At 49.2% G+C, this 21,035-nt stretch overlaps 1 protein-coding gene across 2 annotated transcripts in view; it reads right to left on the bottom strand.

Moving 5' to 3' along the window:
• cdhr2 (cadherin related family member 2) overlaps positions 1–21,035 on the bottom strand; it is a 397,792-nt gene that overhangs the window by 136,220 nt on the left and 240,537 nt on the right. For both annotated transcript variants that reach the window (XM_038795617.1, XM_038795618.1), the window contains 3 exons: positions 18,244–18,333; positions 10,266–10,382; positions 9,799–9,942 (listed from right to left, as the gene is read on the bottom strand). In XM_038795617.1, coding sequence (XP_038651545.1) covers positions 9,799–9,942; positions 10,266–10,382; positions 18,244–18,333 — 351 coding nt within the window. The remainder of the gene's footprint in view (positions 1–9,798; positions 9,943–10,265; positions 10,383–18,243; positions 18,334–21,035) is intronic.

Raw genomic sequence — 21,035 nt, 5'->3', positions numbered from 1 at the left:
GCATTCTCCGCACCGGGGGGTTTATTTTCTGGGTCCAGCTCCGCGGTCCGGATCCGCCATGGAGCACGGTGTGGCCACTGGAGGCCGCTGCCGTCCGCATGCGCGGCCTCCAATCTGGAAGTGCGGGAACCTGTATCTGCAGCAAAAGCTTCCCCTGCAGGGCTAGGAATTTGTGGCCCTTTCACACCAGTTTTTCTGGCGTAAAACTCCACACTTCTGACGCTGGCGTGGGAACATAGTCTCAATAATGGAGAATGCAATCAGGATCTCAATTAAGTTCACACAAGTGGTACAGTGGTTAGCACTGCTGCCTCACAGTGCCAAGAACCTGGGTTTGATTCTGACATTGGATGACTGTGTGGAGTTTGCACATTTTCCCCGTGTCAGTGTCGGCTTCCTCTGGGTCCTCTGGTTTCCTCCCACAGTCCAAAGATGTGTACGTTAGGTGGATTGGCCATGATAAATTATCTCTTGGTGTCCAGGCTAGGTTACAGGGATAGGGTGGGGTGCGTGGGCGTATGGATCTGGATAGAATGCTCTTTCAGAGGGTCGGTGCAGACTTGGTGGGCTAAATGGCCTTCTTCTGCACAGTAGGGATTCTATGATTCTATGAGCAATGCTGCCCATAACCTGATCTCCAGCAGGTTTGCATTTTCCACCCAAACTTTGAACCAGTTTCTCCTACAGCATTTCATCCACAATCCCCCCTCTACCTTCCACCCACAATCTCCCACTCACCTTCCACCTATATTTTTTGCCATGAACTTGCATCTACTATCTCTCCCATGGTTTTACATCAATGATCTCCCCCATCAGACTTCTATTGACTCTCTATCTCTCTGAACTTCCATTCATGATCGCCACCCTCCATCCCCCCTCCCGCTTCCAACCTTCCACCCATGGACTCTCTGGTACATTTTCCTTCTCCCTGGCTGGTCTGATTTTCCAGCTGAACAGCTTGATGTGTGTTGGGTATGCTGGGTTGGCGAGGACTCTGTTTACCATAGCAGTGAGAAAGACGGCTACCAAAACTTGTAGAAGTACAACTCTATTTTATTTAACTATGAGCTGTTAAACATACTTGCACTGTGGGTCGACACTATGTTAGGTTGACTGGAGACCTGAGGCTAACCTGACCAGACTATACTTTTTTTTTTAATAATTTTTATTGAAATTTTTTGAAAAATATATATCAACAAAACAATACTATAATAACAATAATAATAATAAACACCCCCCCCCCCCCCGGCACCCGTAACAACGCATATAACAAACCCCCCACCCCCCCCAACCCCAATAAACGACAGAATAAATTAACAATAAGCAAATTCACTTAAACACTATCCCCCTAAACCCCCTCTCCCCCCCCCTTTCCCTTTCCCCCCCCCTTTCCCTTTCCCCCCCCCTTTCCCTTCCCCCTCCCCCCCCCGGGTTGCTGCTGCTGCTGACATAGTACCTTATCGTTGAGCCAGAAAGTCGAGCCACCTCCTAAAGAACCCCCTCAGGGCGAATTTGACCCTTCCCAACTTAATGAATCCCACCATGTCATTAATCCAGGTCTCCACATTCGGAGGTCTCGCATCTTTCCACTGTAGCAAGATCCTCCGCAGGGCTACTAGGGATGCAAAGGCCAAGACATCGGCCTCTTTCGCTTCCTGCACTCCCAGCTCCACCCCAACCCCAAATATCGCGAGTCCCCAACCTGGCTTGACCCTGGATCCCACCACCCTCGACACCGTCCCCGCCACCCCCTTCCAGAACTCCTCCAGTGCCGGGCATGCCCAGAACATATTGGCATGGTTCGCTGGACTCCCCGAACACCTGACGCACCTGTCTTCGCCCCAAAGAACCTACTCATCCTAGATCCGGACATGTGGGCCCGGTGCAGCACCTTGAACTGGATGAGACTAAGCCTCGCACATGAAGAGGAGGAGTTCACACTCTCCAGGGCGTCCGCCCATGTCCCCTCCTCAATCTGCTCTCCCAGCTCCACCTCCCACTTAGCCTTCAGCTCCTCTACCGATGCCTCCCCCACCTCCTGCATTACCTGATAGATGTCAGACACCTTCCCATCCCCGACCCACACCCCCGAAAGCACCCTATCCCTTACCCCCCCGCGGGGGCAGCAAAGGGAATCCCTCCACCTGACGCCTAGCAAACGCCTTGACCTGAAGGTACCTGAACATATTCCTCGGGGGGAGCTCAAACCTCTCCAGTTCACCAAGGCTCGCAAAACTCCCGTCAATAAACACGTCTCCCAACTTCCTAATGCCCGCCCTGTGCCACCCCAGGAACCTGGCATCCATGTTCCCTGGGACAAACCGGTGGGTCCCCCGCAGCGGGGTCTCCACCGAGCCCCCCACTTCCCCCCTGTGTCGCCTCCACTGCCCCCAAATTTTGAGGGTGGCCGCCACCACCGGGCTCGTGGTGTACCTCGTTGGAGGGAGCGGCAACGGAGCCGTTACCAGTGCCTTTAGGCTCGTGCCTCCGCAGGACGCCATCTCCATCCTTTTCCATGCGGCTCCCTCCCCCTCCATTACCCACTTGAGTACCATCGAGACATTAGCCGCCCAATAGTACCCAGAGAGTTTCGCAGCGCCAGCCGCCCTCTATCCCTGCCCCGCTCCAAAAAGACCCTCCTTACCCTCGGAGTCCCATGCGCCCAAACAAACTAGGGCAGCACGGTAGCATGGTGGTTAGCATAAATGCTTCACAGCTCCAGGGTCCCAGGTTCGATTCCCGGCTGGGTCACTGTCTGTGTGGAGTCTGCACGTCCTCCCCGTGTGTGCGTGGGTTTCCTCCGGGTGCTCCGGTTTCCTCCCACAGTCCAAAGATGTGTGTGTTAAGTGGATTGGCCATGCTAAAATTGCCCGTAGTGTCCTAAAATATGTAAGGCTAAGGGGGGGGGGTTGTTGGGTTACGGGTATAGGGTGGATACGTGGGTTTGAGTAGGGTGATCATTGCTCGGCACAACATCGAGGGCCGAAGGTCCTGTTCTGTGCAGTACTGTTCTATGTTCTATGTTCTAACCCCAGAATGCTGCTGTTCACCCTACTAAAAAAGGCCCTCGGAGCGAAAATGGGGAGGCACTGAAACAAAAACAAAAACCTCGGGAGCACCGTCATTTTAACAGACTGTACTCTACCCGCCAACGACAGCGGCAGCATGTCCCACCTTTTAAATTCCTCCTCCATCTGCTCCACCAACCTAGTAAAATTGAGCTTGTGCAGAGTCCCCCAGCTCCTAGCCACCTGAACCCCCAGGTACCTAAAACTCCTCACTGCCCTCTTTAGCGGGAGCCTACCAATCCCCTCCTCCTGATCTCCCGGGTGCACGACAAACAGCTTACTCTTGCCCAGGTTCAATTTATATCCCAAGAAACTCCCAAACTCAGCAAGAATCTCGATCACCTCCAGCATTCCCCCCACCGGGTCTGCTACATACAACAGCAAGTCGTCCGCATACAGCGACACTCGGTGCTCCTCCCCCCCTCGTACCAAACCCCTCCACCTCCTCGACTCCCTGAGAGCCATGGCAAGAGGCTCTATTGCCAGCGCAAAAAGCAAGGGGACAGGGGGCACCCCTGCCTTGTCCCGCGGTGGAGCCTGAAGTACTCAGACCTCCTCCCATTTGTCGCTACACTCGCCATCGGGGCCTCGTACAGCAACCTCACCCATTTAATAAACCCCACCCCAAACCCGAACCGTTCCAACACCTGCCACAAGTACCCCCACTCAACCCTGTCAAAGGCCTTCTCCGCATCCAATGCCACCACAATCTCCGCCTCTCCTTCTGCTGCCGGCATCATTATCACATTTAGCAGCCTTCGCACATTAGTGTTCAGTTGCCTCCCCTCACAAAACCCGTCTGATCTTCATGTATCACCCCCGGCACACAGTCCTCTATTCTAGTGGCCAAGATCTTCGCCAGCAACTTGGCGTCTACATTCAGCAGTGAAATCGGCCTGTATGAACCGCACTGCAAGGGGTCCTTATCACGCTTCAGGATCAGGGAGATTAGTGCCCGAGACATCGTCGTGGGCAGAACCATGCCTCGTTAAAGGTCCTGACCAACAGGGGGCCCAGCAGGTCCGCATATTTCTTATAAAATTCAACCGGGAACCCATCCGGTCCCGGCGCCTTCCCCGACTGCATGTGGCCAATCCCACTGACCAGCTCCTCCAACTCGATCGGCGCTCCCAGTCCCTCCACCTGCTCCTCCTGCACCCTTGGAAATCGGAGCCCATCCAAAAAATTCTCCATTCCCCCTCCCACCGCCGGCGGCTCCAACCGGTACAGTTCCCTATAGAAGTCCCTAAAGATCTCATTGACCACTGCCCCCTGCCGCACCACATTCCCATCTCTATCCTTCACTCCACCAATCTCTCTAGCCGTGTCCCGCTTACGCAGCTGGTGCGCCAGCATCCTGCTCGCCTTCTCTCCATACTCATAGACCGCTCCCTGTGCCTTCCTCCACTGTGTCTCCGCCTTTCTGGTGGTCAATAAATCAAACTTGGCCTGCGAGCTACGCCGCTCCCCCAGCAATCCCTCCTCCGGGGCCTCCGCGTACCTCCTATCCACACTCAACAGCTCCTCCACCAGTCTCTCCCTCTCCCTCCTCTCCCCCCTCTCCCTATGGGCTTGGATGGAGATCAGCTCAGAGCCTCCCACACCATCCCCACCTGGACCTCCCCAGTATCATTGACCTCGAGGTACCTCTCGATACATCCCCGAACCCTCCTACGCGGGAATGGGACAGTTCAGCGACGACGTTTCAGCGCCGACGTTTCAGCGCCGCCGTTTCAGCGCCAAATATTTCAGCGCCAGGACGTTTCAGCGCTCATTCATTCAGAAATCATTCTTGAGTATGGTCACAGGTATGACACAGGTATACCAGCTTTTACACTTAGTTATTTGGTCGTTTCATCGTTCTAACTGTCTTTAGATTTTGTTGGAGTTTTATTATGATTACTGTTTAGATAATGTTAGATAAACTTTGTTAACAAGTTTTTATACTTATTTAGTTATTTGGTAAATTTCTTTTGGTAAATTTGGTAAGTTCCATATCCATGGCTGAATCAGTGAAAAGCAAGCGAGGCAGAGAGAAGTTCTGTCATGAAGGTTTTATATATCGTTTTGACAAAGAAAGCAAGAAACAAAAGCAAGTTAAGTTTTGGCGATGCCATGAGGATGGTAGGTGCAAGGCCCGCATTCACACGTTAGAAAGAGAGGTGATCGAAAAGATCAACGAACATACTCATCCCCCATCTGCAGTTGCTATCGAAGTGGAAAAGGTCATAACTGATGCGAGAGACCGGGCTGAAAAGACTTGTGAGCCTCCAAGTACGATTATCAACAAGTGCATTGCAAAAATGTCCGTGGCAGGTGTGGCACAGTTACCAAACAGGCAGGCAATGCGAAAAATTATTCGTAGAAAACGAGACAAAGTTAATCAGGTCCCCGATAATCCAAGATTGATTCAAGAGCTTCAGTTACCTCATGAATACATGATGTATAAACCCACCCCAGAAACCGAGGAAAATTTCTGTTTAAAGGATAGTGGTACGAACAACGAACGGATTATTATATTTGGGAGAGAGAGTTGGTTAGAACACATGGCAACTTCCACGACTTGGTATGCTGACGGAACATTTGCGGTAGCACCACACCTATTTTATCAAGTTTATATCATCATGGTTAGGAAAAATAACGGAGTTCACCCTGTATTGTACGCGCTTTTACAAAACAAACAGTATGCGACCTATATGATGTTGTTTGCGATGGTAAAAGAGATGATTACAAACACAGGACCTGCCATTATCAATTGTGATTTTGAATGCGCTGCTTTTACCGCCATGAAAGACTCCTTCCCCAATATAGAAGTAAGAGGCTGCCTTTTTCATCTGTCTCAAAATATACTTAGGCAGATAAGTGGTTTTGGTCTCATGCGTTTATATAAGAGCAATCCCGATTTTGCATTGCATTCGAAAATGATAACTGCCCTATGTTTTGTGCCAGTTGACGACCTTGACAGTCACGTGGATTCTTTAGCAGGTAATTTACCGGAGGAGTTAATTCCGGTTTTAAACTATTTCGAAGACAATTATATCGGCCGTCCTAATCGCCGAGGAGCAGGCAGACGAAGTCCTTTATTTCCTACCGAGATGTGGAATATGTATCAAAGAACATTAGATGGGGATGACAGAACAAATAACTATGCTGAGGCGGCCAACAGGAGATTGAAAAGTGAACTGTTAATGTCACACCCAACTATCTGGAAGTTCATTGATGTCCTTAAGCATGTTCAAAAGGGAAGAGACGAGCACTTCGAGAAACTTTTAGCTGGCAATGAACCTCAATTAAAATTACTTAAATATAGAAAAGCTGATGAGAGGATATTGAAAATTGTTTCCGAATATGGCAGCAGGAATGAAATTGATTACCTTCGTTCAATAGGGCACAATTTAACAAACTAAATGCGTTTTTTCCAATGAATATCCAATGAATGTCCAATGAACTTTCCTTTTAATGATTGATTTTATGAACTTACAGATTTGTAAATTGTTTTAATGTACTGTTTTTGGATCTTTATAAGTGGATCTTTTACAATAAAAACATTTTGTTAACACTTGAGTTTTATTTCATTTTATGAATTTACAGATTTGTAAATTGCTTAGTGCCAAAAAAAATTCTGTCATAACTATATGACAACATTGGAGAATTTTTTTTTCTGGCGCTGAAATGTCCTGGCGCTGAAAAGTCCTGGCGCTGAAACGGCAGCGCTGAAATGGCGACGCTGAAATGTACCGCACCCCTCCTACGCACCTCCTCATCAGCCAACAACCCCACGTCCAGACGCCGAAGCGGGCGCTGGTCCCGTGCCTCCCCCATCTCCAGATCCACCCAATGCGGAGCATGGTCCGAAATCGCGATAGCCGAATATTCGGCCTCCTCCACCCTCAGGACCAGTCCCCTGCTCAGAACAAAGTAACCAATGCGGGAATAAACCCAGTGCACATGGGAGAAAAAGGAGTACTCCCGAGCCCTCGGCCTCCCGAACCTCCAGGGATCCACTCCTCCCACCTGGTCCATAAACCCCCTCAATACCTTGGCCGCCGCTGGCCTCCTGCCTGTCCTTGAACTAGAACGATCCAGTGGGGGGTCCAGCACCGTATTGAAGTCCCCCCCCCCCATGATCAAGCCCCCACCTCCAGGCCAGGAATGCGGCCCAACATACGCCTCATGAAACCAGCATCATCCCAATTTGGGGCGTACACATTAACCAACACCACCCTCTCCCCCTGCAGCTTACCGCTCACCATCACATATCTGCCGCCACTATCAGCCACAACCTCAGACACCTCAACACCACCCACTTCCCCACCAGGATCGCCACCCCGCGGTTCTTCGAGTCGAGCCCTGAGTGGAAAACCTGCCCCACCCACCCCTTCCTCAGACGGACCTGGTCCGCCACCTTTAGGTGGGTCTCCTGGAGCAGGGCCACGTCCGCCTTCAGCCCCTTCAGATGCGAAAACACCCGGGCCCGCTTAACCGGCCCATTCAACCCCCTGATGTTCCACGTAATCAGCCGGATCAGGGGGCACCCCCCCCCCCCCCACGTAATCAGCCGGATCAGGGGGCACCCCCCCCCCCCCCCCCCCCCGTCAACTAGCCATAACCCATCGACTGCTCGCCCCTGGCCATCACCCATTCGGCCCGTTTCCCACGGCGATAGAACCTCACCCCGACCCCCCCCCGAACTCCTCCCTGGCCAATCCAGCAGCAACCCGGTATTCCCCCCCCCCCCCGCCCTCCCGAGGCTAGGACCCCTCCTAGCCGCGACTCTCCCTCCACTGTACTCCCGTGAGCCAGCTGACTTCTGCTGACCCCGGCAACTCCCGCACTAACTCCGACCCCTCCCGATATGAGGTCCCCCCTCCTCCCGTGCATCAGCTCCTGGGCACTGCTTCAGCGCGGGAAACCTGGTCTAATAGCCACGCCCCTCGCCACCAGCTCCACCCCCTCGTCCCGCAGCACGGGAAACCAGAGAAAAGCCCGCGCTTTCACACTGCCCCACCCCACCAACGTAGCTCCCAAACCGTAGTCCCAACCCAACCACCAACTCCATACAAACAAAGACACAGATCAATCACAAACACCAGTACTCCCCTCAGAACACAAAACCATAACCCATATTGTCCGAAAGCGAGAGAAAAAACAAAAACAAACAGAATAACCTGCTACAGCATAAACAATGATACATGAATAGAATAGAAAAACTCCCACAGCCCCCAATCTTTAGTTCAAGTCCAGCTTTTCAGCCTGCACAAAGGCCCACGCTTCCTCCGGGGACTCAAAGTAGTGATGCCGGTCCTTGTAGGTGACCCACAGGCGCGCAGGCGGCAGCATGCCGAACTTCACCTGCTTTCCATGGAGCACCGCCTTAGTCAAGTTAAACCTGGCTCTCCGCTTGGCCACCTCTGCACTCCAGTCCTGGTAGATACGCACTACCGAATTCACCCACTTACTGCTCCTCACCTTCTTGGCCCATCGGAGAACACACTCCCGGTCACTGAACCGATGGAACCGCACCAGCACCGCCCGCGGGGGTTCATTCGCCTTAGGCCGCCTGGCCAGTACTCTGTGGGCCCCCTCCAGCTCCAGGGGCAGATGGAAGGATCCTGCCCCCACCAGCGAGTTCAACATCACGGCCACATAGGTCCGACCCCTCCAGCCCCTCCTCGAGGCCCAGGATCCGCAGGTTCTTCCTCCGTGACCGAAGCTCCATCTCCTCAAACCGATCTTGCCACTTTTTATGAAGTGCCTCGTGTATCTCCACCTTCCCCACGAGGGCCGAAACCTCCTTCTCGCACTCAGAGGCCTGCTGCTGCAACTCGAGTATCGCTGCATCCTGGGTTGTCTGGGTCCCCAGCAGCTTACTCGTCGTCACCTTCTGACCAGACTGTACTGCGAGCACATGGTGGATGTTCGTGCTACTGATTACGGGCTCTGGCTTTCTCAGAAGCTGCATCCCAAATGAGCGGGAAAACTAGTGCCCTCTGGCTTTATAGTGACCGTGTCCTGTCTGGTGAGTGGCTGCTGTGTTGTGTGTGTTGATTGGTCTTTCAGTGTGTCAGTCAGTGTGTGTCTATGCACCATTATATACTTGTGTGTATATTATGACACAGCTAACTCGACTTTCAATCTGGCTGGCGAGAAAATGAGGTTAAAAAAATATATAACAGGACCCTGCCGTTAAATTAGGCAAGGCCTACCAAATATCCTGATTTGCTGGCCTTTCCTATCACTCCCCAAAGCTACTACTGTCCATCCTTCCTATGAATATTTGGGGCCACTGCTTCCACTGATTTATTTTGCATTTACTCCTCTTCAAATACAAGCTAAAGGTCCTGCGGTGCAGTGGTAGCATCCCTGCCTCTGAACTAGATGCGCCGAGTTCAGACCCACCCCCGGACTTGGTGGCCAATGAAGGTACGTTTATAACGCAGCCAAACCGATTTGAGAATCAACCTGCAAAATCCTTCCAACACACCAATGGCAGGTGGTAAGAGCAGCAGAGACTCCTGATCGGCCATACTTGATGCCGAGTGGTGCCCCTCAAGCTATCAGCTTTAGCGACAGGCTAGCGACCTGTTCCAGAAAGAAAATCACTCATGGGAACAGATGAAAGTCTGCCTTGTGCATCACGAGGTGCGGAACTGAAACAACAACAACAAATAGAAGCTGGACCCTTTGGTTCTACTGATCTGGACAACGTGATTTAGTTTCTCATACATACCACTGAAGAATTCTCAGGGACTGTGGTTTGATAAGGAATGTTCAGAAAAATAGGATTTCGGTCAGGGACATCTTCTACATTAATAAATGCAAATGCAAAGTTTTTTTGAACAACATGTTCTCCATGATACATTCCACCAAAGTCCTATGAAACAAATAATAAATCATTTGTAAGTCAAATAATTAGAAGAAAAAAATAAGACATTGCAATAGAAATAATTCAACGCAGGGTGGCATGTGGCACAGTGGTTAGCACTGGGACTGTGGCGCTGAGGACCCAGGTTCGAATCCCAGCCCTGGGTCACTGTCTATGTGGAGTTTGCACATTCTCCCCGTGTCTGCGTGGGTTTCACCCCCACAACACAAAGGATGTACAGGTTAGGTGGATTGGCCACGCTAAATTGCCCCTTATTTGGAAAGAAAATAATTGGGTACTTATTTTAAAAGAAAGAAATAATTCAATCTTACTGAAGCTTCAATCTTTAACTGATAATATGTGCTTTTCTCTGCGTAATTCAGTGTACCATTCAAAATAACATTTCCATTCTGTTGAATTCCAAAGAGAGAAGGGGTACCTGGCAGGACCTGTAACATGGTAAGAAATTGAGTTTATTCAGCAATTTAGAGCAGATCAAATGATTAATGAATCATTGTTATATGACTCATGCAATGAGTGAGACCAATCATATAACACAACTGCAGCAAGGTCATGAGTCTTCGGTTGACACTGTGTATGGTGTTCTGTTTACACAATGGCTAAAGTACTGGTGTTGAAAATTGCTATACATTATTAACAAAACAAAAAATAATGCTTTTAAGGGACAATAATTACGTAACCAGAGACTCTTACTTAATATTAGCAGTTAAATCACAATGATATTGGAATTGAGTGAGGGGAGTCAGTTGCTAAATAATGTTGTCATGTAGTGTGCATGTTCACCTCTTTGTCCTTTGATTGAGGTGTTTCTTTTGGTCTATTATTAAGTCAGGCGTCAGTTTAAAAAATCAGCTATTTAGTGGTGATTTTTACGATCAACTAAGTGAGTGATGTTCGTGCTGGAATATTTTTCATTCTTCAGGTTATTTTCCACCTTTTTACATATTCCCAATTCAGATATAACACAGCCAGAGGGAGTGTGTAATGTTTATTGATTTAGAATGTTGTCACAAACTCAGTGAAGAAATATCATTGGTGCAATGGGATGGCCCTATTTTTCCCTTCAGCTGCTCTATCACCCTTTTCAAATCAAAAGCCAACCATTTATGTCGATAGCTAATAGGGCAGTACTTCCAAAAATAAAGTTGGATCAGGTCAACTGGCAGTTCACTTAACCGGGCCAGGGAGAGAAATCACGAGCCTGGTGCTTTTCTTGTTTCCTGGGCCCGTTCTCCCCTCCCCTCTGCCCCTTTCCCCTCAATCATGCATGTTTTTATTTACCCTTTCAAGATTCATTCATCAATTGACCAAATAATCACAGAAAGGTCCTCGTAAAATGATAATATTTATTGTTGGCATCTGGTTAAAAATATCTGATATTGCAGCATGGGTTGACAGTAGCAATGAGAGAGTGCAGTGGTGGGTTTTGTGCACCCGATAGATGATCCTACAACGATTATTAAACAAACCAGTGAGTACAAATTTTATTTTAACAGCATCATGCAATATTTTTAGCATGTCAGGAAAACAATCTTATTATTATTTCTAAAACTGTGCAGGTGATAACACTGATCTTGGTGACTGCCTCAGCCCTCATGAATATGCTTTGCATATTACGCCATATCTGTATGGCGACAGCAAATTCATATTTGGAGGAATGATTTAATACTCGCAGCACTGATTGAAAAAACAGGTTTTATTTTATATATTTCAACTGCCAGTGGATATGGACAATACATTTTTGGAGAGTTGTAGAAAGGAAAGAAGGAGGGAGGGGAGGAGGAGAGGGGATAGTCCCATTTCCTCGCAGCTACCTGAACTCTCTTCTACCTCCCCGAACACAGTGACATAGCACTCGCTTCATTCAAGATTTTTTAAAATACATTTTTACAGGATGTGGGCTTCATTGGCTTGGCCAGCATTTGTTGGCCATCCCTAATTTCCCTTGAGAAAGTGAAGGTGAGCTGCCTTCTTGAACCGCTGCAGTACGTGATATAGGTACACCCACTGTGCTGTTAGGGAAGGAGTTCCATGATTTTGACCCAGCGACAATCAAGGAATAGTGCTACATTTCCAAGTCAGGATGGTGAGGGACTTGGAGGGGAAACTTCCAGGTAGTGGTATTCTCAGGTACCTGCTACCCTTGTCCTTCTAGATGGTAGTGGTCATGGGGTTGGGAGGTGCGGTCTAAGCGGCCTTGGTGAGTTTCTGAAGTGCATCTTGTACATGGTATGCAAGGCTGCCAGAGTTTGTCAGTGATGGAGGGTTGAATGTTTGTGGAAGGAGGAGCAATCAAGTGGGCTGCTTTGTCCTGGATGGTGTTAAGCTTTTTGAGTGTTGTTAGAGCTGCACTCATCCAGGCAAGTGGGGAGTATTCCATTACTTCCCTAACTTGTGCCTTGAAAGTGGTGGAGAAGTTTTGAGGATTCAGGAGGTGGGTTACTCGCCACACTTGCGCTTGTAGTTACAGTATTTACATGGTTAGTCCAGTTCAGTTTCTGGTCAATGTTAGCCCCCAGGATATCAATAGTGGGGGATTCAGTGATGGTAATGCCATTGAATGTCAAGACATGATGGTTTGATTCTCCCTTACTGGAGATGATCATTGCCTTGCATATGGCACAAATGTTACTTGCCACTTGTCAACTCATTCCCGGATATTGTTCAGGTTGTGCTGCATGTGCACATAGACTGATTCAGCACCTGAGGAGTCGAGCATTATGCTGAATAGTGTGCAATCATCAGCAAACATCACCACAACTGACCTTATGGCGTGGCGCGATGGTACAGTGGTTAGCACGTTTGCCTGATCAGACCAATAAAACTGTCGACCACTGGCTAGTGACATGAATTGCTGTGGTTTCAAAGCCCTTCCAAGTGCTCTGGACTTTTGAGGAATCCTCTGAGGCAGCAGATATTAGGAAGGGGTAAGTGAAAATTTCCACTGTACTGTCTGGACTGATCTTCAGCTTTCAGGCAGGAGGACATTAATGGGAGGTCTGATGGAGGTCTCTGATGGAGGTCTCTGACGGAGGAGTCTGATGGAGGTCTCTGATGGGGGTGTTTGGGGGGGGCTGTCTGATGGGCGGGTCTAATGTGGGGGTTGGTTTGATTGGGGGGGGGGGGTTGATGGGTTGGTCTGATGGGCGGGCTGGGTGGGTTCCCACATGACCAGAAGCCCTCACAGCATCTGCAGGATACTGTCAACGCTCTCAACAGCCAGGAGCTTCTAAGTTGCAACTAGAGTGTGGGTTTGAATTAATTAATGCAGCAATGGGGGTCTCAGCCATAGCACCACGATCCTGAGGGGGATACCCCGAGTACGCACACTTGCCACCAAGTCATTCCTTGAGGTCCAGGCATATACCTCCCAGCAAGCCCGTAAAGCTTCAAACGTTTGCTTAACTCCTTGCTCCCCCTCAATAGCCATGGCACCTGGGCCCCTCTTGTAAATACTTGCACCAAATCACACCCGCGTGACTCCCAGCAAGAGTGGAGCGCAAGTGGGGGGGGGGGGGGTGGAGTTTCAGGCTTCCAGCTCATTAATCAGTTTTAACCACATGCAAATCACAGGGTCTGGCACTCAATGCATTTCCCGTCTTCGGGCAATCCACCACTCTCCGCCCAATCAGTAATCCCAGCACCGGCATCAAGTAATGGAGTATCTATCCCCTGATGAGCAGATCAGACAGTTCATTGAAGATTCAAGCCCGGAAGTCTTTCCCTTCCTCACATTTGCTCTCTCAACCCTATGCTTTTAAAACTGCTTCTTCTTGATGTGTCAGAGCCAACCTAGAAATCCCTTGAGACCCTTTGAAATGCCTAGCATTCATTCAATTTACCAGTGCAGTCCCTTTCAACTATAGTTTGATTGATAGCTTAATGGTTTAAACACAGCTTAAATGAAAGCACTTAGCTGCTTTGAAGTGGCCAGCGTCTGTCAATCAGAACAAGAATGTTTATAAACATTGCGGGTTGGGATCAATGGAGAGTACTTCAGATGCATTCAAGCATGAAGGGAAAGATAAATTAACGAACCATCTGGCAGCTGTATTCAAACTCCAATGGCTTCCAAGCCCCCCGGCATGGTCATCATGCCTGTTCTCTGTTGGTGGAGACCAGTAGAGATTCCCAACAGCCTCATACTGCAGCAAGGCTAGAGAATCGTAGGAGCTGGGAGACTCTGGCTTCAAATAGGCTGAACATATTGAAATGCTTATTTAAATATGCTAATCTGGTGCCATGGGCCGGGAGCAACGTGCTCCATCGGCACCTGGCATGAATCCCATTTCGGGGTTCTCCCGGTATTCTCTGGAATGTATGCGAGGCACAGTGCAGACGGAGTATGTCCTCCAGAATCTATGATTAATGGAACAACTCTATCTTTCCCGTGCCTTCTGCTCCTCCTATTATTGCTCTGCTATCAGTTCCTGTTCTCAGCAACTGGCCGTTTAACTGACATTCAATTATATTTTTAAATTACCTTACAGTTGCTAGTGGAAAAGGCCAGCAGTCAGCTTTGTGACTAACCAGCCAGACAAAAACATTGCAACTGCCAGTTTCACTGCAATGACGAAACTTCATGAGTAGTTCATTGGCTGCAAAGTGCTTTAGGCTGTCCTGTCATTGTGCAGACTATTTAAATTGTGACCAGGAGGGCAAGTACGTGATAGTGACAGGTGCATTGGAAGGGAAAGTTGGTGGTGCTGGTAAGCGTATGATGATTGATTCAAGTGATCTTGGAGGTGGATGGGAGATATGCGGGGACCCAGGCCCTGGGCTCCTGGCAAAGAAGAAGGAGTTGGAGGTGAGGTTTGACCTATTGTCCACGGGGAAGGCGGTGCGTGAGCTGAGAAGGGCAAGGAGGGCTGTCCCTGAGTATGGGGAGAAGGCAGGTCAGCTCCGTTTGGGAGGCCGCGGTGAGGGAGATAGTTTGGGTGTGGGCCAAGACGGGGGAGCTGGTGGTGGCTCCGGAACAGATTAATAAGGTGTTCGAGAGTTCTATCGGGACTTGTATAAGTCAGAGACACCAGAGGAGGAGTGGGAGATAAGGGAGTTTTTGATGGGCTGGAGTTCCCGAGGTTGGGGGAGGCGGAGAGGGCAAGGTTGGAGGAGTCGGTGGGGGTGGAGGAGGTGAAGGTAGCGGTTGGGAGGTTGTAGGCAGGGAAGGTGGTGGGGCAAGGCGTTTTCCCAGTCGAATTTTATAAACAATTTCAGGATAGGTAGGCGCCATTGATTGTGGTCAGGGGTGTCTTGCCGCAGATGATGGGTTAGGCCTTCATCTTGTTGTTGCGTGAGAAGGACAAGGATCCGGTGGAATGTGGGTCGAATAGGCCCATATCTCTGCTGAATGTAGATGCCAGGATATAGGCAAAGGTGTTGGCGTTAAGGTTGGAGGGGTGCCTTCCAAAGGTGATCGGGGAGGACCAGATGGAGTTTATAAAGGGAAGACAGTGTCCTCGAATGTGAGGAAGCTGTTTAATGTCATGCTTTCTCCGGCAGAGCGAAGGGAGATGGAGGTAATGGTAGCGCTGGATGGGGAGAAGGCATTTGACCAGGGGGAGTGGAATTACTTGATGGTGAAAAAAAAGCTTTGACAAAGAGTCATCGGACTCGAAACGTTAGCTCTTTTCTCTCCCTACAGATGCTGCCAGACTTGCTGAGATTTTTCAGCATTTTCCCTTTTGTACTTGATGGTGATATTGGAGAAATTTGGGATTGGGCCGAAGTTTGTGGCGTGGGTGCAGCTGCTATATAACAAGCCAATGGCGAACATGCACACAAATAGCATCAATTCAGGGTATTTTGCTTGGCACTGAGGTACGAGGCAGGGCTGCCCTATGTCCCCACTTCTGTTTGCACTTGTATTAGAGCCCTTGGCCATTGCGCTGAGGTGCTTGGGGTTGTGGGAGGGGATAGTGGGGGGGGGGGGGGGGGTGCAGTGGAACCTAGGGCGTCCTTATATGCGGATGACATGTTACTGTATATCTCAGAGCCATGCTCTTTGGTGGGGAGCAAAATGGGGTTACGTCAGCGATTTAGGATGTTTTATGGGGTACAAATTGAATTTAGGGAAAAGTGAGTACTTTGTGGTCTCCCCTCCGGGAGTTGGAGCAGGGCTGGGGGGATGGAGGGGAGGGGGGAGCTGCCATTTCATCTGGCGGCATCTTATTTTAGGTATCTGGGGTGCAGATGGCCCGAGATTGGGCAGGACCTCAGAATTTTAATTTTACTCGCTTGGTGGGGAGGGTGAAGGCTGATTTCCGGAGGTGGGACAATCTCCTTCTGTCATTGGTAGGCCGGGTGTAGGCAATAAATATTAATGTTTTGCCGCGATTCTTATTCTTGTTTCAATGCCTGTCAGTCTTTTAGCCCAAGGTGTTTTTTAGGGCGGTGGACAGGCTGATCTAATTTGTTTGGGCGGGGAAGGTAGCTAGGTTTGGCAAGATGATACTGCAGAGGGGGGACGGCAGGTTGGGGGGGGGGGGGGGGGGGGGGGGAGTTAGGCCTCCTAAATTTGAACTATTATTATTGGACAGCAAATGTAGAGAGGATTTGAGGATGGAGCAGGGAGCAGGGGCTTTGAAGGTCATCATGGAGGTGGGCTCTTGCAGGGGGTTGGGGTTACGAGCACTGGCAATGGGGCCGCTCCCAATGGCCCCAGGGAAGTATTCAGTGAGTCTGGTGATGGTGGCCATGTTGAAGATCTGGTGTCAGTTTAGGCACCATCTTAGGTTGGGAGCTGGCTGGGTCGGGGGGATGCTGATTAGAGGGAACCATGGGTTTGAGCATGGGAGGATGGATGCAGGTTCTGGGTATGGGAAGAGAGGGGGATTAAGGATGTATCCGGGAGGGTGATTTACAAGTTTGGAGGAGTTGCGCGAGAGGTTTGGACTGGCGTTTCAGGTGTATGCAGGTGTGGGACTTTGCGCAGAAGCCTTCCTGATAGCGCCTGCCTCCTCATTGCTGGGGGCGGTGCTGCCAGCGGGGGCGGGGTTGGAGAAGGGGGTCATCTCGACCATTTACAGAAGGATTTCGGAGGAGGACAGGGTGTCCATGGAAGGGGTTAAGGTGAAGTGGGAGGAGGAGTTGGGGTGTTGCCAGAGGAGAGCCTGTGGTGTGAGCTGCTGTGGAGGGTAAATGCCTTGACTTTGTGCGCGACGCTGGGGCTGACACAGCTGAAGGTAGTGTACAAGGCACACCTTGCAAAGTCCAGGATGAGTCAGCTGTTTGAAGGGGTGGAGGATGTCTGTGACCGATGTGGGAGGGGCCCCGCAAACCAGCTGGAAAGGTTTTGGAGGACGGTGTTCAGCACCATCTCGGGGGTCTTACATGTGGGTGTGGAGCCCAGTTCCCCAGAAGCCATATTCGGAGTGTGGGACCAGCCGGAGCTGCAGGTGGGTGCGGGAGCAGATGTTTTAGCCTTCACCTCCCTGATAACTCGTGGGTGGGTCTTGTTGGGGTGGAGGTCAGCTTCTTTAACCTGTGCCCCAGCATGACGGGGAGACCTGCTGGAGTTTCTGACCCTGGACAAGGTGAAATTTGCTCTCGGGGGAGCGAGTGATGGTTCGACAGTTGTTGGGGTTTGTTTATCATGCACTTTCGGGAGTTGGTTACCATTGGCTGTTGGGGGTGGGGGGGGGGGGGCGTTGGGGGGCTGGGGGGTTTTACAGGGTTTTTGTGAATTGTAAAATGGTTGAAAATGAATTATTTCATTCAAGGTATGTAACTGTATTCTACTTTATCAGTATTCACACAAAGTAGAAAGATCCCTGAGGAACACAGTTGAATAATGGAACAACATTGGTCCTTAGTGAGAAGCACTGAAACCTTCATGCGTCTCTGTGTGATACAACTTTTAAAAGGCCAAGGGACAAAGATTGACTGGTTCAGAATTGCAACTGTGTTTTCTTGATCAGAAAGTCTGAAGAAGACCCTGCTAATTGTTGCTTCTCACTGCAGTATATTTTTAATATCGACAATGCAATACAACTATATCACAATATTTCAGTACCTCACAAAAACTCATAAAAGCACCAAGATAGAGTTGGATAATATGTAAGTAGACAAATAGGACAAGATTGAAGTCTGGAAAGACTTTTGAAAAATATGTGCAGTATAAAACAGGTTACTGATTGACTATGAGCCCATTATGCAGTATTAACAATTACATCCCATTAGTGGCATCATATACAGAATTACAGCCATGATTACAATACCCTCTGCTCAGGTAATAAAAATTAAATCCGATCAGGTGCAATTTCTCACATTGCATGCAATAATACTTACTTCCACAATCGCGTACTTGATTTTTCCAGCAGCCCCTTGATCCCTATCCACTGCTTTAACAGTAAATAACGTTGCACCTTTAGTTTCATTCTGTCCAACAAAATGATGCAAAATTAATTATGAAATAAAGTAATAATTAACACACTTTTGCCACATTATTGATTTAGTTTATCATTACAAAGAATTCCATTCATTTTCAACGTTTAGGTCACTTGGCTAGACAGCTGGTTTGTGACGCAGAGGTAGGCAAGCAGCACAAGTTCAATTCTTGTACCGGCTGAGGTTATTCATGAAGGCCCTGCTTTCTCAACCTTGCCCCTTATCTGAGGTGTTGTGATCTTCAGGTTAAATCACCACCAGTCAGCTCTCCCCCCTCAAAAGGGAAAGCCAGCCTATGGTCATCTGGGACTATGGCAACTTTACACATTTAATATCTCACGGAGATACTCACGGAATTAGCCCTCATTAGAGCATGCAAGTTAGATTGTCTGCATGGCTGTAAAAGGAACCAACTCGGTGGTGTCTGTGTTATTTACGAGCATACAAAATTGGCAAGCAAGAAAAGACCAGTTGCTCCATCAAGCCTGTCCCACACCTTGAATCATTTGCTCAGTAACCCTACTAAAGGAACTCTCAGATGCAAGTGACAGTGTCATATTTACTTTGTGGCATGATTACACTTCGGTTATCCAGTTTGTGCTTGCCACCCCAAATTCTTCTCCACATACAATGAAATTAGCATTACAATCTGATTATAACCATGCTCAAACTGGAATACACAACTTATTTGATCTGTTTGTTCATTATTAGTGGTGTCCAGTAGTTTGAGGCTGCCAGGCACCAAATAGAAACATAAATGAAATCAGTGCTTTCCTTGATTTACCTCCGAAGCTGGATATTAAGTTGGTGAGATGGAATTTGCTTAAGCAATATTTGATTGGATTGCGTAGGTGGGCAAAGCCTCACCAGCGATGTTATGATTGTACACATTCAATATTCAGCAGAGCTGACAAAGCAATTTGTCTTTTATTATTCCTCTATTTGAAGAGCTACAAGTTAAATATTCTATAACCAAGTGAAATTGACTGAATTGAGTTTAAGCTGCTGTTTAATCTTTAATTTTAACAAACTGCTGATTCATAATTTATAGTCTAACACAGTGATACAAGTGGAGGAGCAGAACCTCACCTTCCGATGATGTGTGTTACAGCCCTCGCGACTCTCAATCATTGAGTCCAATGTTAAACGATGACCTTTCTCCCCCATTATGGCCCTTTTTCTTCATCCCAAACATATTGGCCAGGACTCTCTACCCCGCCACCCCGGTCAGTAGCCCCTGAAAAGTTGGAGAATTCCTCACTTTCGGGGGCTGTTGACGCCAGAGTGGTTGGCGCCGATTTTCCTGCCGGCGTGGGGACAGAGCCCCATTTTCGGAGAATCCCGCCCATTTTGTCCCAACACAACCCCCCCACTGCCCTCCCCACCCCACCGTCACTTTTTCCTTAGTTTTGCTATCACTGAGCTCTGACCTTTGTTCTCCCATCAGCTCTTTCCACCATCTTATCTTGAAGCCGTTATCAGCACCTTGAACATAGAACAATACAGCACAGAACAGGCCCTTCGGCCACGATGTTGTGCCGAACCTTTGTCCTAGATTAATCATAAATTATCATAGAATTTACAGTGCAGAAGGAGGGCATTCGGCCCATCGAGTCTGCACCGGCTCTTGAAAAGAGCACCCTACCCAAGGTCAACACTTCCAGCTATCTCCATAACCCAGTAACCCCACCCAACACTAAGGGCAATTTTGGACACTAAGGGCAATTTATCACGGCCAATACACCTAACCTGCACATCTTTGGACTGTGGGAGGAAACCGGAGTACCCGGAGGAAACCCACACACACATGGCGAGGACGTGCAGACTCCGCACAGACAATGACCCAAGCCGGAATCGAACCTGGGACCCTGGAGCTGTGAAGCAATTGTGCTATCCACAATGCTACCGTGCTGCCCGAACCTTCTCTGGCTCAACATATTGAAATTAGTGTTCCTTCTGTCACGGGCCCTACATATCTTTGTTGCAATCTCTCCGAGCTCCCATCTATCATTGACCTTCACACAGTTCCAAATGCCCTATCCCTCTTGTACAGCATATAATCTACTTTGTTTCTTCCTCTGCTCAGTTTTGAAGGAGCAGAAGATAGACGACTCAAAACATTGGGCATAATTCTCCAAAATCATTTCTAAGTGTGATCTCAAGCGGGAAAAGCAGGACGAATTGCGCTGGGTGAGGCATCGTGATCCTGATCGTAATCCATCCACACTTAGAAATCTTTTTGGAGGGGAGCATGTTTTGCCTGACATTGAGAGGGGCAGGGCCTAAACATGCCGGCAAGACTGGCCTCACAGAAATCAGGGCTTTCATCTTAAAGGGCGCCCAGATCTCAGAATGAGCTTAACAAAAAACCTCTCTCACAGACATCACGCCCTCCTGCAGAAAAAACCTTAACCCTTGCCCATAGAGGGGCAACTTTCCCCAACTACTAAACATTCAGGTTACCCCCTCCCCATACCGAGTAGGCATCAGGATGCACCCCTACCCTGCCTCGGATCGCTGGCATGATTCCACCTCTGCCCCAACAATCGCTGACATCAGCCCCCTTCCCTCATCGCCGTTACCAGCAGCAACCCCCCCCCCCCCCCCCCCATCCCCCCACCCCACCCTCAGATGCGCGACACCGCGCTTTGGAGTCCCCAAATTCCCCGTCCCTGCAGGCCCTCGCTCTTTTA

Source organism: Scyliorhinus canicula, chromosome 4 (genome assembly GCF_902713615.1).
Source record: "Scyliorhinus canicula chromosome 4, sScyCan1.1, whole genome shotgun sequence".
Classification (NCBI taxonomy): domain Eukaryota; kingdom Metazoa; phylum Chordata; class Chondrichthyes; order Carcharhiniformes; family Scyliorhinidae; genus Scyliorhinus; species Scyliorhinus canicula.
Note: the sequence above shows the minus strand (reverse complement) of the source record. Positions and strands in the feature narration are given on the sequence as shown.